The 17,984-nt window shown below is 39.7% G+C and overlaps 1 protein-coding gene across 1 annotated transcript; it reads left to right on the forward strand.

Annotated features, from left to right (window-relative positions):
• The first annotated feature begins 1,240 nt into the window (after window positions 1–1,240).
• On the forward strand, window positions 1,241–10,332 carry LOC131694903 (cell cycle control protein 50A). The gene is made up of 6 exons (XM_058983419.1): window positions 1,241–1,470; window positions 1,694–1,827; window positions 1,885–2,424; window positions 8,761–8,896; window positions 8,963–9,128; window positions 9,197–10,332. Exons 1-6 carry the CDS (start codon window positions 1,419–1,421, stop codon window positions 9,240–9,242), a joined length of 1,074 nt encoding a protein of 357 aa, XP_058839402.1. The 5' UTR covers window positions 1,241–1,418; the 3' UTR covers window positions 9,243–10,332.
• The last annotated feature ends 7,652 nt before the right edge of the window (window positions 10,333–17,984 follow it).

Below are 17,984 nucleotides of genomic sequence, written 5' to 3' on the forward strand. Positions count from 1 at the left end.
TGTAAAGTTTACTGTATCAGTTTCTTTGCGGAACAATAAAAATTATTGTTACATGACATAGTATTGTAAATCTACTGTGGAAACTCTAAGTCGAACAAAGTTGAAATAGTAATAACTTTAATATTTATTGTTTTATGATTGTTTGTACAGTAAATGCTATTGTAAAATTTTATCCGGGCATACAAACGGGTCATCATTTGTTGGCTCATCTAAAAAACAAATTAGACAATCCCATTCGTGTGTTTCGTTTAGACAGGTTTGAGGTTCGAATGTGGTGTAACAAAAATTATGCCTTTCGGTTGATGCGCACCGGTGTAGTGTATTGCACTTGTTTTGCACTTTTGAGCAGAAATACGGAAAACTGGGTATGTTCCATTAACACTTCTGCTCGAAAGTGCAAAACCAGTGCACTCCATTACACCGGTGCACTGCCATCGAAGACGGCATATATATTCGTAGTTGATTACCCTTTTGTGTTCCAATAGTGTGCAGTTAACAAATTGCGATCTTTGGATGACGTAGGGGTGTATGCTTGCCAATTTAAGCATTATTGGCATCTATCCGATCCGTTTCAGCCGCGTACTGAAAATTGGTGTCCGTGAAAGGTACTGAGCCGTCACTGAATCGGATCGGAAAGGTGATAATTTGGCTTATCCAAGGAATAATCGCTATTCCCTATTTGAAAAAATTATACACGAACTTTAACCCATATAGTCCAACGATTCCACATATTGTTTGGAGTATACCCTGAACAGTTCGTAGGCTCTTGGATCATAAGATGTTTATTAGGGTTTCTATCAGCCGAGAGCCTGTGTACAAACTATGATTGAAAATAAGGAATAATTCCTAAAAACTCCTGCACTGGGGCAGAAACCTCATTCCGTCGTAAATAATTCAGGGTCCAACATCCACGAAGCTTTAAGCTTTGAGGTATAGTAGATTTCGGAGCGTCCAATTTGCGACATTTTGGGAACCACATGGTTGCTCAGTAAGTAAAGCCGTTTTCGATGGCAGTGCACCGGTGTTGTGGACTCGCGCTCAATTTTTGCTTCGAGCAACTTCTTGTTTTGAGACAAATTTGTACGTTCTTCTTAGCACAGATTTTTACATGGGCGGCGGATAGATTTCAAGAAATATGACCTGCCATCCCTGGTTTTGGCACACCCGGCATAAGCGGGTATGCCCGTCCGTCATAGAATCAATGTACATAAAAGGGTTAAAAGGACTTTCGTTTATGCGTTCTGTCAAAGTCAAATGTTTCTTTTTTCGCTGGTGGCACATATTTTTCTCATCACCCTCATAACACAAACTTAGTGGAAAAATATCGAAAACATATTTTGTACAAGAATAAACAGCGTGAGTTTTACACAATTTCTGAGAATTTGTGAGTTCGGCATCGGAAACGTGCTTTTCACACGATGCCAGACGCGGTGGACGGTGGAGACATTCCAAAATCGAAACGACCTTCAGGTAAGTTGCTAGCTAGAATCCATTTAATAGTTCCGTGTTGTAGTCGAATTGGTTGTAAAAATAATATCGATTTTTGTGGGGTATTGTTATAATCATTCAATTGATTGACAACAGGAAGTATATTCAGATAGCAGTATATGTATGTAAATAGCGAATTGGTTCATTGGATTGTTCAAAGCACAGGGATGACTCATCACACTATTTACTTATTTTTCCTGTCTAGATTCGGCTTTCAAGCAACAGCGACTTCCGGCATGGCAACCCGTACTGACGGCTGGGACAGTTCTTCCTGCCTTCTTTGTTATCGGAATCGCGTTCATTCCTGTGGGTGTGGCTCTTCTGTACTTTTCGAATGCCGTAAGTTCTTCGTTTTTTCCTTAATATACGAAAAAGTTAACTAGTCTTCAATCTTAGATTACTGAGTTCGTTTACGATTACACCAACTGCGTCCAGGTGGGCAGCATGAATCGCACTTGCTCGGAAGTGCTGAGTTCGAAGGAAGCCGACGATTGTATGTGCTCGGTTAACTTTACGCTGGAGAAAGATTTCCTCGGTAAAGTGTACATGTACTATGGTTTGACGAATTACTATCAAAATCATCGGCGCTACGTGAAGTCTCGTGACGACGATCAGCTGCTAGGACGTCTGTCGATGACTCCGTCCAGTGATTGTGCTCCGTTTGCCTATACGGACGATGCAAACACGCAACCGATTGCACCCTGTGGAGCGATTGCTAATTCACTGTTCAGTGATACTTTCGAGCTATCGTCGGAATTGTACGGACCGGTACCGCTGCTGAGGACAGAAATCGCTTGGCCGTCGGATAAGAAGATAAAATTTCGTAACCCGGAAGGGGACCTGCGGGAAGCGTTACGCGGTTTCTCGCGACCCAGGGATTGGCGGAAGGAATTGTGGGAACTGGATGTCGTTGATTCGGACAATAATGGCTTTCAGGTAGGTGAGATTGATTATGGTTTTTAGGAGTGGTTCAACATTTCCGCGTTTGCGTGAGAAAAACATGATATATTTTGTTAATGTTTAGTTAAATTGTTTGCTTCTGAACGCTAGGCTTTTATTATTCTGACATCTTTTAAAAGAAAACCTAAGGAGCTGTTCTTATATAACTACTAAATCACACATTTTTAACCCTATAATGTCCATTTTTTCTAGTTCATATAGGGTTTTAAGCCTATTTTTTCGTAAAATTGTTGGGATCGAAAAACACAAAAACCATATATTTCAGCAGGCTGATAAGACTGCAGCTTTAATCTACCACGAGCAGAAAAAATTAACATTTTTGTAAAAAAGGCACTGACGCTAGCACTTTGAACTTGATTTCCTCAAAGTTGGAGTTCATCCAAAGTACCATCATATAGCTCTTAACCCTGATACATGGCCGCTCCAGATTTTTCAGTTCCAGGAATTTGAGGATAGCCTACCTAGAATATATGATGTCCGCTGACAAATTTTCCTCCTTCAGAAGAAGCTTGCAGTCCGCTTAGGAAACCCGGACCATCAAAGACCCTGTCGCCGGTTCCGCAACAACTGACAATGCCGCTATATCCAGCTACATCGCGATTGTTAAGGAGTGTTGAACACATGCTGAGACGCAACGCAGTTGGTGCGAGAGAAGCCCTGAATCCCCCCGCTACAATCGAGCCACTAGCGTTCAGCAGTTGTTCCGATACTGTATACGTAGGTGGCGAAGCGCTCTTCCAAGCCGTGATACTTAGAAAGTTTTATACAAATTGTAACGGTCCAACCGCTGAATAGTTTCACGTTGCTAGGCCATCGTTTGCCTTTCACCCTAAGCTACTACCGTTCCGTTCTTATTCTCCGCTTCGCACCATCGGTACTTAACGCACTCTGCGACGCACTGCAGTTGGTATTATGGAAGCCCTCGATCCCCCACTACAGTCTTGTGATTGATCGTTAGTCATTCCGATACTGTTCGTGGGAAGGATGAAAGGACATTCTAATCCACTCAAAACGGTAACATTGCTACGCTCTCTGCTGTTACTACAGTCTCCTGTCGAACCTGATTCGTCCTCCCAACGGCACCGAGGTTTACTACCAGAACGTTGGTGGCTTAAATTCATCAAAGGACAGCTATGCCAGGGAAAACGGTGCAGCGTCCGAGGGGTGCACTGATGGTTTCTGGGTGAAGTAATACACTCACAAACATTTTCACCTCTCCTGAAATTGCTGGAATTTCTAAAAAGACAGACCAGATGGACGCGTCGATTGATCCAGGTACTGGGAACTACCTGCTGTTTCTGCCTTCGCTGATGGTAGAATGCATATTTTTCTCACTAATCTAACTAAAACTTCCGTCGCTGTTGTCAGTGTCACTACTCTGACGACTCCATCGTCTGCTGGGTGCACTTGTTGGATTCTATCCATTTTCCAACGGATAGAAGAAAGATTCACGTCTCGAATGACAACCAATTGTCCTTTCCTAATAGAAGTTGCCGGCTGCCAACGTTTCGTTCTTCTTTGTAGTTTCACTAAATATTCTAATCGCCACCTTTTCCAGAGTTTCTGCTTTTTTTCTGAACAACTCGAAATGAAGAAATGATAAGCAACCCTTTCGGGTCGGTGTGGTCTATTCGAGTCGAACCAGGCGGACATTCCGTTCGAGCAATCTTTATGTGGATAAATATAGCTTACGCCTTTATTGGCAGAGATTCTTCTTGCGAAATCCTAAAATACCTTCACTGGTATAGCTACTCAGGATAATAATAATAGAAAAATTAAGGGTTTGCCTGGTCCATAATGTAATGAATATGTATATTGACTAGAACAGGGATAATCGAGTTATGTTATAAGATAGAGAAGAAACAGCACAGTTGTAGGAAAAGTATTCACGAGTAAGGACTAATACTGCTAGTACGTTTACCGTTTCAATTAATAGTCGATTGATCCGCTTCGGACCTAGGAGACAAAAATGAGATTAGGAAGAGACAGAAGCGGATTAAATGCGAAATTTGCCAATATGACGTTGACCCCAAGGCGATGGTAGGATGATCTTATATAGGATGACAGACTAGATGAAACGACGTTACACGCTCTAAACATGCGCCAAATAGTTTGTATGTATGTATGAATGTAAGCCCGTATGTATGCCTGTATGCATGGATGTGTATAGAACGCTCATGGGAAGCCGGGTGCGCGGTCGTAGGTGTGACCATAAAGCACTGCACACACTGTCAAGTGCAACGGATAGACGGTAGGTGTACAGTTAATGCACATAGGTTGCAGAAATAGGTTGGTGAGACAGCCCGATTGCACACTGATAAATAACAATAACAAAATAACAATAACAACTCGCAACTAGTTCAATCTGTTTAGCGGCACAGCTGACATGTCTGGATTGGGAAGTTGTTGTAACGATGTTCCAAACAAAACAATGTTGCGGCGTTAAGGGTTCGAGGTCGTTCGGATTGTCGGAATTGGTTATCAACGGTTTCGAGTTGAAACAGCGTTCCACCTGCGCTAAAGGTGTGGTCATATCTTCAAATTGTATTCCCTCCTTGGAGCATTCGAACGTCATTTTTTCGAGATATTCCGTATCAGTTCTAATAGTTGTTTCAACGGGCTCCGACAAAATTTGTTCCGTCCGGTTTTGCTCGGAAGCAACGGTGACAGCGGTGAACGTTCTGTCGACTACATTGTGACGAATTCTGCCAAATAGACGCTGCGGACCTGCATGAAGGAACCTTTTGTGATAATGTTGCAATAGCGTTCGTACCGAACTCTTCCTGTTGTTTCGTGCAGGGTGCTGCTGTACGACGAATCTTCTTTTCAGCGTTTCCCACGCTTGCCATTACTTGTTGTTGTGGCCATTTTTTTAGCACTTCTTGAAACCACGGTGGGCCCTTGCTACACTGGATTTGCTCTGGAGACAATCCTCGTTAAATTAGGTCTGCCGTGAATTGGATAGCTGTAACATGCTGCCAAGTGTACTTTTCAGTAATTGTTTGGATTTTGTCCACATGATTTGCAACTAATGTAGTCAACGTCGAGGGTGTTGCCTAGAGCCACTGGAGAATGCAGGTGGAGTCTGTCCAGAAAAACAAATGCGCGTCCACCTGAATGGCCGCGGAAATCTCCTCCACCAGCTGAGCCGCCATCAAGGCTCCGCGGAATGGAAATGCATTTCAATGGGGCCACCTTGGATTTAGACGAAAGCAACACAACGCCAATGCCTCCCGTTGAATCTACACTTCTAACATATGCGCATGATCCATATGCTCGTTCCGACGCATCTGAGAAGAAATACAGTTCAACCATAATAACCTTGGGCACATCTCTCGATTCTCAGATCGTTCAACAGTGACACTTGGCAATGAAAGTTTCGCCATTCTGCATCGAACAGCTCCTTCCATTGTCGTCCTTCAGCCACCACAGCAACTGCACGAAAATTTTTACAGTTGTTATTACCGCACCTACCAGGCCTAGATGATCGAATAGCGTAGCTATAAGCGACAGCACATCTCGTTTTGAAGGTTGACTGGCTGGGTACAGTTAAAAATAGTTCCTGCATTTTGAACCGGAACATCAGAACATCACCGACTGGGAGCCACACACGTCCTAAGGTTCGTACTTCGGGATCAGGGTCGTACTGGATTTCATCCGTTTGCAATACCGCCAGGTTTTCTTCTGGTATGTCATGCAAAACCTTCGGACAGTGGGAAGCCTACTTTCTCAGACGGGATTTTTCCTTATTCGTCATTTCGTCCAGTTGACGTAGCCTGTTGTTTCAGAATTCTGGTTGCAAGGAACGGAACACGCCATAGAGTTCGTTGAAGCGGCATGTCCCCTTCGTCGATCTTGATTTGTAAAAACATCTTTTCGACGTCCGCTACTACCATGTACGACTAGTTCGATCGACGACTTCTTGAATGACCGGTCTCACCAATAATGCTATGTTTAGGGTTGTTCCTGAGAAAGTCTGGCACGACGCATCAAGCACCAAGTCCTTAGTTGTGGCGTTTTCCAATTTGACTACTGGATGATGAGGTAAATAGCAGTGAGTGCCTCTCTCATCGGATGCCACATGGCCCTAGTTCAAGGTATTTCGCCATGAACTGGTTGTACTATTCCCGAACCTGTGGATCCTTCGACAGTCTACGTTCCAAGGCATCTAGCCGCCGGTATGCGATGTCCCTTGACTGCGGCTTCATTCCTTGGTAGCGATACTGTGTATCGATCATCCATTTCTTCTGACGAATAAATAAAGATAGACTCGATCTCCTCACAGGATCAGAAACGAGTCAATATTTCCTCCAAGCCGACTACCATATTGCAGGTTATGCGTTGGGTTCCCAGTGAATTTTCAACCTATCCAGCAACAAGCCAGCCGAATATCGACTCGGTTAGGGTAGGAAGGCCCTTGCCCAACTGGACTTCATCCCCTGTGTTGAAGAATGCGAAGAAGTGTTGGATTTCAAGTACTAAGTCAACCACCTTGGACCTGAAAAATGCTGGAACTGCTAACTCTACGTCAGCTGGGATTTTCCACCTCGTTATATCCACATTGACGAGATTTCCCATGACGCGCGATCATGATTCGGTTACGTCCGGAAGTTTCTATCCTCCGCCCCAGTAGCATAGGTGCAATGACTTCAGGTGGACCAACCAAAAAGATGAAGCTCATATCCACTAAACAACATATTCCATGGCGAAATAAACATCGAATTCATACACGCGAAGTCACTTATACGCAACAAATACGTTAATATACAAATGCTTGAGCCCTTCGCGATCATTCACGCAACTTACACCCGCTTCCTTGCGGACATGATAACATCCCGGTGATAATATAAACGTCTCATCACTTATAAACATTCAAACGCGGTCTGAAGTGTGAACCTACAATCTTCCGCGACCATGAACCGGTCACTTCCGGAAGTCTCAATCCTCGATATCAGAAGTCTAGGTTCATGCCTTCAATTGGACCGGTAATAAGGTGAAAGTTTTAGTACTTACAAAGTTACAATCGCGGTCTCAAACGGGGACCCACAAACGTTCGTGTTCGCTCGACTATGAATCGGTCATGTCCGGAAATCTTCACCCTCTGTCCTAGCAACTTAGGTCCATACATTCAGTTGGACCAATCAAAAAAAGCTGGACAACACATTCCATGGCGACATGACTGGGAACTAAAGTGATTTGGATGATCCCACTTTCTTCCAGAATCTGAACCGCACACGAAAAATTAAGCATCAGATTCACGGCCCGCGTACCATCATCCAGAACACGCGCAAATATGTGAAAAAGGCACATGGTGATAAAATAGAATTTATACACGCGAAGTTACATACAAACGCACACGCGATCGGACACGTTAACGTAGAAATGCTCGAGCGCTTTGCGATGATACACGCGATCGCGAAGTTCCTACGCCTGCACATATCTAAACCGTGCAATGAATATCACATTCAGAATCACGGCCCGCTGCAATGAGCCCAAAAGTGTTTTAGTGGGCGACATTGCCTGTCTCGTCTGCAATTGTAATGTGTAATTCTGACGTGGAGCCCTTCCGAGAACCTAGCGCTACAGCTCCAGTAAGACAGCTCTCTAAAAAAAAGAAATGGTTCAATAGTTTTGATAAGTTAATATTCATTCGCGAAATATATTGCATACTCCTGAAAAGAATACCTTGTATATCGATTATTTTTTCATTATTTGTAGTAGTCGTTTATTTGAGCAATTAGATACAAAATTGTGAATATCTCCGATCAGAGAGCGCAAAAATCAATATAAAGGCAGTTATTCACCTTCAAAAACTCGGTATGGATAGTCGAAAATATTGAAACTTTATAGGTACTCTTATTTCAAAACTAGCATTCTTTATTATTGTTTTTATACAAATTGATTGCGAATCAAAACTGTAATTTAGCTTCCACAAATAAATTAGTGATAGAATTTGCGTTTCAACTTCGTGTCATCGGGATTCGATGCTAACTTAGTGCGAAGACTGAGTTAGGGTCGGATTTACGCTAGCACCAAAGATGACAGATTTGGTAGGCTAGCGTGATGTTCCGCAAGAAAAGAAGCCAATGAAAACCAGTTGTTTGGCTTAGGAAGTCAAGTCAATGCATTATACTCTAGAGAGAGAAACTTGGGTGGAAACCAATTTTTCTCCACTGAAGGGAAAATTGAGTAAAACCACTTGGTTCGCAATAGAAATCGACAACACAGCTCCCGTCCTTTGCACAAATTTCACTAAAATCAACAACCTATTTCAACTATTTTTTTATACACATACCCTTCACGTATGCACAGAACGAAGATCTCATCGTTTGGATGCGCACGGCTGCACTGCCCAGTTTCCGCAAGCTGCACCGCCGAATCGATCACTCCAAGAAGTATTTCGTGGATGGACTTGGAAAGGGAAATTACACACTAAAAATCAACTACTGTGAGTAGAAGCCTTTCGTTTGCCAACTATAGATCGAATTAACGACTAATGTTCATTCCATTCCAGCTTACTCGGTCAGTGAATTCGACGGGACGAAAAAGATCATCCTATCGACAACGTCGCTGTTGGGCGGCAAAAACCCTTTCCTTGGTTTCGCTTACATCATCGTCGGCAGCGTTTGCCTCCTCTTGGGAATCGTCCTACTTGTGATTCATATTAAATGTAGTAAAAAGTATGGATTCATAATAATACTAAACTAGTTCCGGTTTCTTACTAATTCACTTTTTTTTCAATTTGCAGCACTACCGGTATTAACAGCGTGAGCCAGCGCACACCGTACACATAGGAGTTACTCTCGTTGAACAGCTAAATTACCCTTTCCGAATTTTGATTCCCCTACCTACCTACCTACCTAACTGGTTGGTTAAATTTGTCAGATGTTTATCGCGGTAAGTAGGTATACTGTTCAACAGAGCCGGTGTAGAGCCTAATTGGGTTGGAAACGACAACAGATGATGCTTTAATAATATTCTAGTTAAGTTTGAGTCGTGTTTTCTTTAGTCTGCTAAAAGATACACAATTGTTTGTACAGTTTCTTGGAGTGGCAACCGGGTTTTAGTTATGGTAGAACAATGCTAGACACAGTATTCTTTTCAGAGATATCAAGTTTACATTCAGCATACGTATTTGTTACATGGAAGCAAACAAGAATATTACACTGGGAAGACGATCACGTTTTTGATGCTGATGGAAAGCAACATTTGATGGTAAACGACGATTATATACAAAATTCGCAGACTAATGTTCAATGTGACAAAATAATGTTGCACGTTTTACTGAAAAAAGATTCACTTATAGGTCATAAGCTTTGTGTTGCATTTTTTCCTCTTAAGAATATTTGAAATCATCTGTAGTATCAACCGTTTTAGTTTAAATTTTGAATAATTATTTTTGACGGAGATCAACTAAATTTGAGTAATATTTTATTAGTAAAATGAACAGTAAATTTTAAAACAAACTTTTAGAAATGATAACATTTAGAAGTCCAGCTGTCAACTCGGCAAATTACTTTTTAGAAACAGATGGTTTGAACGTGTCCTAATATCAACATTCATGTAACGCAGAACAAATAGGAATCTTTACTACTAACATTTATCGTGAAAAAACAATTGTTAAAGATCGATTTTAGATTCGTGGAAGAATGTTTCCGCACCCGTCGTGATTTTCCATACCAAATAAAACGTTGAAATCGTAGTTTATTGAATCAAACCAGCAGATTTGTTGTGTCCGGTAGCGTAAAGCTATATGAAAACTATGTCATTCTAATCACAATTTCTCAACGTGGCCTTGTGTAGCGATGGTATTGAATAGAGAAATAGATACACTCTCTCACACACATACCGACAGACGAAAATACAGAAATATTAGATATTAAAGCGTGTTTGACTTCCGGCTTTGATGTGATGACCACCAGCGGATCCGAAATGCCAGACCCGCTTTTTCCTCCCCATTAGTCGCAGATTCTTTATCCTCATTATAGCTAGAGAAATGCGGTAGGTTGCCGGTGGAGACGCGGCGAATGCTTGAGGGTTGTATGAATATCATTATGTATGTAAATTTGATGAAATGGCACCGCACAAACACACCGGCTGCCGCACCGGAATCCTGAAGGTGATTTTGCCGCTGGGAAACAGGTTAGGAGCTTTAATTTCCCCATCTTTCTTTCGTTTGCTGCCAAATTTGAGAACTTTATTGATTGGGCTTTGCTTTTATTGGAATTTAGCTAGCTCTGATGTTGCCACTTTGAACGGGTGCCGATCGAGCATAACGCAAGCGCTAGGTTTCGTGGAGAAATTGTTCGCTGTTTTGTGTTCTGAATGTACGTCTTGATGTAAAGCGCGGACCAAATTAATGAATTCAGGTTGAGAAGCTGCACCCGGAAACGTAGCAGATTGAGGTTTTTTCTACAGTTGCTAGTTTGTTTTGGCGATCCTTTATACAGTTATTTTAGCCTAGATGCATGTTTAAAGATTGAAACTCGTATTTCAACTTTGATTCGTGAATTCAACTTCAACGTCCAATATTTATTTATTTATTCATTCAATTCAATCATATCAACTAAATTTCCCTAATAGTGAAGTAGTATAGTTTAAGCATTAAAGAAATGTGGAACAAAACACGTGTTAAATGAAAGTTAAACTTAGAAGCACAATTTTTCAGTTCACGTTTCTATTAAATTAATTAATAGGATATGTTACAGACTGCAGTACTAGAAACGCATCTGATGCAAGAACAATTTTTTTATTCAGTGGTTTAAAGAATTCCTTGTACGATGGGATTTTTGACATTAAAAATGTCTTACTCCACTATCTGGGGCTAGGTGTCATTCTAAAATCTAAACTATCTCCCATGTAACGAAACTATGTAAGGTTTGCACGCTTATAACTCCGATATTACTAGATGGATTTTAATCATTCATGCACCAACCGATTCAGAAACACCTAACTTAAATATTGGTAATAATTTAATATCTCCCCAATAAAAGTAGACTTTTGGAAATTGGTAAAATTAAAAAGTTCACAAAAAACGGGAAAAATACCATTCGTGAGGCAGATTTCTCAGACACAGCCGTCAAAAGAGGGCAGCTTAGTTGCTCAATGAAACACGAAAAGTCATAAATAGAAGCAACGCATGTCCGTTTAAATCAGTTGTTGCTCTTATCCCACACGAGCAACGTCGTCTCCGGGCGATGCAATAAGCGCTATCGATTTTCGGTAACGTTTGCATTTGCACACACTCGCACCTAAGTGACTAAACCATATACGGTTAGTTTATAAATAGAGGTGACGCGTACCCGTTTGAATCAGTTTTTGTTCTTATGTCGAACGGGTAAGATCATGGCTGCAGCGTCTGGGCACTACAATAAGCGGTAGACGCTATGCATTTTCGGCAGCGGTGGCCGTGTGCGGATTTGTCGGGTACCAGCATGGTGTCACAGAATGATTTGCAAAGTGGGTGGGCGGGGTGGTTTGGATTTAATTCAATACGGTGTGTGCTGCTTAAGAGTGTTGCGTTTGAAAAAAATATATTTATTTTTATGCATGCGTGTGCGTTGTAACTTGTTAATCCATGTTTACGGCGCTTTGTAGCTGCGTAGGGTAAAGTTTTCATTTACACGGCCTGTATCCCCTGCGTGAAAAATCTGACTGTAATTGCATCGGAAACAATCACATTCCCAGCAGAACTTTTTGTTTTCTAATTTCAAACACTTTTGTTTCGTACTGCACACAACGGAAAATTTTAAAACAGAACTTACCGTCCCAGCAGCAGTTGAAGCGGGTGTTCTTTTTCGATTCAAATTCAAGCCATGTCTTAAGCGTTACTGGACTTAAAATTGTTTTCCCAGTTTAACCAGTCAGAATATCTGTCCTACCCTATGTATTTAAAACACAGTTCTAATTGCGTTTTAAGGTATACAACAAATACGGTTGGGTATACTAATTTAAATTTTAAAATAAATCTGTTTTAAATTATGAAACAAACCGCTGTACTGAAGATATAATTATGTCAGTCCTATTACCACATAAAACACCTATATAACATAAAACGCTGCAGAATTGGTTTAATAATGCAATGTTTACACTACAGAGTTATAACACGTTTTAATAATTAGCAACAAGAAAAATGTCACCAAGATAGCATAAAAACCCGTTTTAACTGGTAGTGCGAACGTTGCATAACAATGTAATTTATCAAATAATTTCATTTTTCCACCACTAATCGATCAAGAAATACTTACACTTAAGATTGTTTACTTAAGTTCATTAGTACATTATTGAAAATTTAAATGGAAAATGAAATTTCATATTTTATGGAGAATCTGTATATTTCCGTTGGCGGGCGTGGGTTTCCTCATCACAGCTCTCAATATGGAACTTTTCTTTTGAATATATTTTCTGGACAGACCAGCCTATTTTTACTAAATGGATCAGCCAAATAATGCCAATCACCTAGTGAGATACTTGATTAATTAATAGATTACCGTTAAAAGACCTTCAATAAATTATGTTTTAATGGGGAGGGTATATAGCAAATTGTAACATATGAAAACAGGCGAGTGAACAAGAACGTGTGTCGATATGTGTGATAGATAAAAAAGCTATATTTTTAATGTCACCGTGGTCGTGTCCTGTACACAACCCTTTAATTTTTTTTTTATTTTTTACTACAATAAACGTGTTTGACACAGAAATAAAATCACATCTATTTTGGAAGGTATTTGCGCAGATATTAGGATTTTCTGATACACACGGATCGTGTTTCCTCAAGGTTTTGAATAAAAAATATGTTGACTACATAAACATGTTCCGTTTATAAATCTACCTCGCTCTCTCTCTCTCTCTCTCTCTCTCTCTCTCTCTCTCTCTTACTGTACTGGAAATATTTAATATATTTAAAGTACGAATGCATTATATTTAAAATCTCTTGTGTATGTAAATTACTATTAATTCGTTGAATACTAACTAATTAAGTACAGCTTTTGGCAAAACAATAAATGATGAAAATAAATAATGAATAACCGGCACCACATATGTGATGCCGGTGCCCTGCCTCCTTTGCTAGCCTTTTCCTGTTAGCTATGGAGAAGAGCAATGCTCGTTCGACTTGTCCTCAACAGCGAGAGTAGCAGATGCTTTTGGATTGGTGGCACTTATTCGGGGAAGTTAAATACTACACCAGATTAAATTACAGCTTTACTTTAACGTAGTAATAAAGAAAAACGATTAAAGTGCTCCAAAATGCTGAGCAATCGTTTTGATTCCAATTTCTGTCTAGTTCCACTGAAAATCCACCACTCCCCAGGTCAGTGAAAATCTACGGGTCAAAGCCTCTCAAGAGGTGGAAACCCTATTTGGATATATCGTCTAACTGGCAGCAAGTTGGTGTCAGTTACTGACGAGTGGAACACGAAACATTCAAATCCAAGTTTTCCAAATTGGTTCCTCCAATTTTTTTCATAGGAAAAAACAATTGTTGATTAGATGTCACACGTATTTTATTTAGCTCTGTCTGAACACTACACAACCTTCGATCAATTTCCTTAAATTGAAACCTCCTACTTGTTCTACGCTCACTAAACTATACTTCTCCCGATTCATTCACTAAACTATCCGCAATACAGGAAAAAAACAAATAATAACTTCTTAACCGTTCAGTTTGTTTTGTTTTACTTTTTATTTTGATTTCCCTTTTCCTCGTGACATTGTTGCCTCGAAACTTTTCAACTTTTCGAGTTTTGCGCTTGAAATGGGGTACTGCCCAGCAGTATCAATATGCTTCCTGTAGTATGCCAGCATTTTGTAAGGCTAGCTGTAGTTCATCAGCAAAATCAAAAACCTTTTTAAACTATAGTTCGTATATTCATAGTTAGGTGGAGACACTGAGCGGAGCCAATTGAACGTGTCAAATACCGGAGCCAATCTAGCATGACGTTACATAACGTTTTCTGTTTTGGATCCATGTGGAGAATGTATTGCGATTATGATTATAAATATTTTGTTATTTCTTCGTGTTGTTGACCATAAAGAAACTAAAATAAACAATGTGTGCATAATTATATGTCAATGACAATGAGAATATTCGCGAGAGCTTGAACCCTGAGATGGGACCTGCGGAAAGAAAAAAAACGCGTGTCAAATTGATCCAGCACGCAAATGTCAGATTGAACCGGCTGTCCTCAGAGTGATTAATATGGGGAGTATTCTATTTGAAATTAAGTAAATGCTAACTTTTTTTTCAAATATTTCAATAAATTAATCATTAGATCCATAATGATAGTGGAGATGATAGTGCTTTCATTAATTTCGAGATCGTTAATTCTTGTGAACTTCTCCCACTGTTCTTACAAATCGGGATTCACCGGAAAATGGTGAAAAGTCATCTCCGGATTTTTCGCTTCACTACGACCGCAATTTTTGACCTTGTACTTCATGATAATGGATTCACAAAAAAAAATTGAAAGTTCAATTCTTGTTTGTTCTTTAAAAAAGTCATGTCATTTCTTGAACTACACCAAGTATTAGTGTGTGTGAATCGAAGATGTAAGATATAACAAACAAAACGAAAGAATAAGAAAACACGAATCCGCAGGTCCCGTCCCAGCTTGAACCTTTACATGCGATGCCAGTGTTTTGTTTCTGAAGTAAGAGTTGCCAGTTTTTCGGCTTTTGTCTCCGCCTATGAATTTTGAGTTCTTGTCGGCTTGTCTCACGAACACTAATGCAGTTTCTTGGTTGAAAACAATCCCATTTGCTTTTGCCGTCTTTGTTTATCATTTTCCACCAGCTAGTGATGTAGTATTTGTGTTATATGACGTGTATACGTGCATGAGCCATACAAAAGACTATAGGAACTATAACACGCTGCTACCGTGATTTTTAACTTCTCAAGTAACCCAGTATAGGTTATAGGTCTCATCAAATGCAACACAGAATAATGTATGACAACTGTTGTATACCCTCAAAGTCAATTTTCTGGGACTCGGCATTAAAAATTTGTCATTTTCAGCCGATTTTGGATTTTTCGACTGTTCTGAGAAGAAAAAAAACCTTTCTAACAGTATGTTATATTATGCTTTTTTTGTAAGAAATATTGTGCGATTTTTGGAACAATATAAAATTGCCAGTTTTTCGAGTTTGTTCATTTTAAATATGCAAATGGTTGAACATTTTTCCAGATTCTCGTTCTTGTTCTAATGATAATACCAAAGATAAACTTAACATCGGGTATCTGCTACGCCGCCATGATTTCTATGCCAACATCTAAAACGTCGTGTTAGGGTCGATCCACAATAAACAGAATCAATTTCACTCGACACAATTTTATGATAGTCGAGTTAATTTAGTTTGTTGGTGCACCATGGTGTAAAGTTTTTATGTCAGTTTAATACAAATATATTTATTTATTTATATTTAGATAGAGTAGTAGTCAGTCAGAGTATTGCCCATGTACCATCCAAATATGCATACAAATCAATTGAAGGTTCAATTCAGCATACATATTTAATCTCAATTGCAACGTACATTACCCGTATAGGATACGATCCGATCTGCAACAGTTCTGGTTATCACATGTCCGTAAAATCCATTCAGTTGCACTGTTTATTCAGTCTATCCAGTAATCACACTATACATTCTACGTAACGATTCGACACCATATTTATGTCGTGTCAGTATGCACAATAACTTTTCCAACTTTGAGTTCTAACCATGGCATTTTATAGACGCATTCACATAATCATCGACGACTATTAACGAGGGGCAGCAAAAGCGTACTATTATTGAGTTCACCTGTTCACGGTTACTGAACCATCTTCCCTGAATATTTTGTATGGGACATAGTACCTGAATAGAAATGTACAGTAGCAAAACCATCCACTCTATCTTGAGTTTGTCTTTGATAATACTTGTAACGCTTAGTGCTCAAACAAAAAGAAACCGTGTCAACTATTAGTTCTTCTTGATTTTGTGAGCAAACCTTACCCAAACAAAAGTTATACCGCAGTTGTATATAAATAACATGGGCATAAAAGGGTTAAATGACAACCGAATTGTTTTTTCCTTTAGTTTAAAAATCAGAAAGAATAGTTGACGTTTTCTAACGACATGGGTATGCTCGAGGGTATGCTCGTAAGGACATCGGCTATCAATGTAAATAATGAAAAAATGAGAGAATTTGTCTTATTAAAAAGCTCTGTCATAGTTCACCTTAGGAGAAATTCAGAACAAACCGTGCAGAGCTTAAAAAAATTGACATACCTGCGTGAGCTTGAAATAGAATGAAATTCATTTTATACTAGCAGCGATGAATGAAACGTTTGGTTCGTTTCCCTTGTCATTCGTTCTCTCGACATAGCGAATTCAGCTTCGGATATGTTCGATTTCAGAAGCAAACTGAATTTTGTTTCTATGGTAGCTCTGAGAGGGATTATTGAGCAGAAGTGCACCAGATATAGATTACGCAGCTCACTTATGCTCGAAAATGTAAAAGATGCCAACTTCTGCTTTCAAACTATCCACATAATAACAAATGAATGCTTTGATTGGTGAAGGAATTTATATTTCCTAATGCACTCAAGCATTCGATTCTGCATGAAATTTCAGTCAGCTGGAATGTTAATGAATGAGGGAGGCGTTGAATCTGAATGGCGGTTTCGGCAAATACAAACAGAAATAGATTACTGACTTTGAAATTTCGTACCACTGAAACCGTGACATACCGAAACATGGATTCACGGTACACAGATTAATCTGTGTTTCACGGATTTTGAATGTTCTGTACATATTTTTAAAACTGCAGATTTCTGTTGTATTGCACATATTTTCACAGTTTTCTGTTTAATGCACAGACCAGCACAGATTTATCAATTTTTGGCCTAGCGCCAAATTTTGGTATCGAGTCAAAACTAAAAAAGGTCACTATTTCTTATTTTGAGACAAACTTGTACGGTTCCCTTAACACATATTTAAATAGGCTACGCACAGATTTCAAGAAATATGACCTGGCATCCCTGTACCGAAAACTGATCCCAGAAATAAACCATCATAAAATTCTCTTTTGCAAGCACAGCCAACAGATAATATGCGAGAATTCATCAAAATTTAAGCGATTGAAATAATGAATCCTGCAGCCATCTTTAGCCTTTTGCTCTTGGGACATTCTTGTATTTCTCGATAAACATATGATTACGGCCTAAAAGCCAACTGTCAAAATCCACTTTGAATGGAAATTCCGGACAAACCGTTACACGCCAATCACAGATGTTCGTAGTAAAAGAAAGAGAAAAGTTTTTTCTTTCATAAACTTTTGTGAACTGTGTTCGACTAGTTACGGTTTGTCTGGAATTTCCATTCAAAGTGGATTTTGACAGTTGGCTTTTAGGCCCTAATCATATGTTTGTCGAGATTTCATCCCTTAAAAACATAACTGTTCTCGGTAATCAACACTTTCCGTGCGCCCCTCGGAGCTTTGACGCACATCTGTGAAACGTCAACATCACGTGCGCGCATGCTGCAGTTATTATTGTTGC

The sequence above is a fragment of the Topomyia yanbarensis genome, unplaced genomic scaffold (genome assembly GCF_030247195.1).
Source record: "Topomyia yanbarensis strain Yona2022 unplaced genomic scaffold, ASM3024719v1 HiC_scaffold_193, whole genome shotgun sequence".
Classification (NCBI taxonomy): Eukaryota; Metazoa; Arthropoda; class Insecta; order Diptera; family Culicidae; genus Topomyia; species Topomyia yanbarensis.

Coding starts and splice junctions, on each gene's coding strand:
- LOC131694903 (XM_058983419.1), top strand. CDS start 1,419: ATGCCAGACGCGGTGGACGGTGGAGACATTCCAAAATCGAAACGACCT. Junction 1,828..1,884: donor TTCTGTACTTTTCGAATGCC/GTAAGTTCTTCG, acceptor CTTCAATCTTAG/ATTACTGAGTTCGTTTACGA. Junction 8,897..8,962: donor CACACTAAAAATCAACTACT/GTGAGTAGAAGC, acceptor ATTCCATTCCAG/CTTACTCGGTCAGTGAATTC.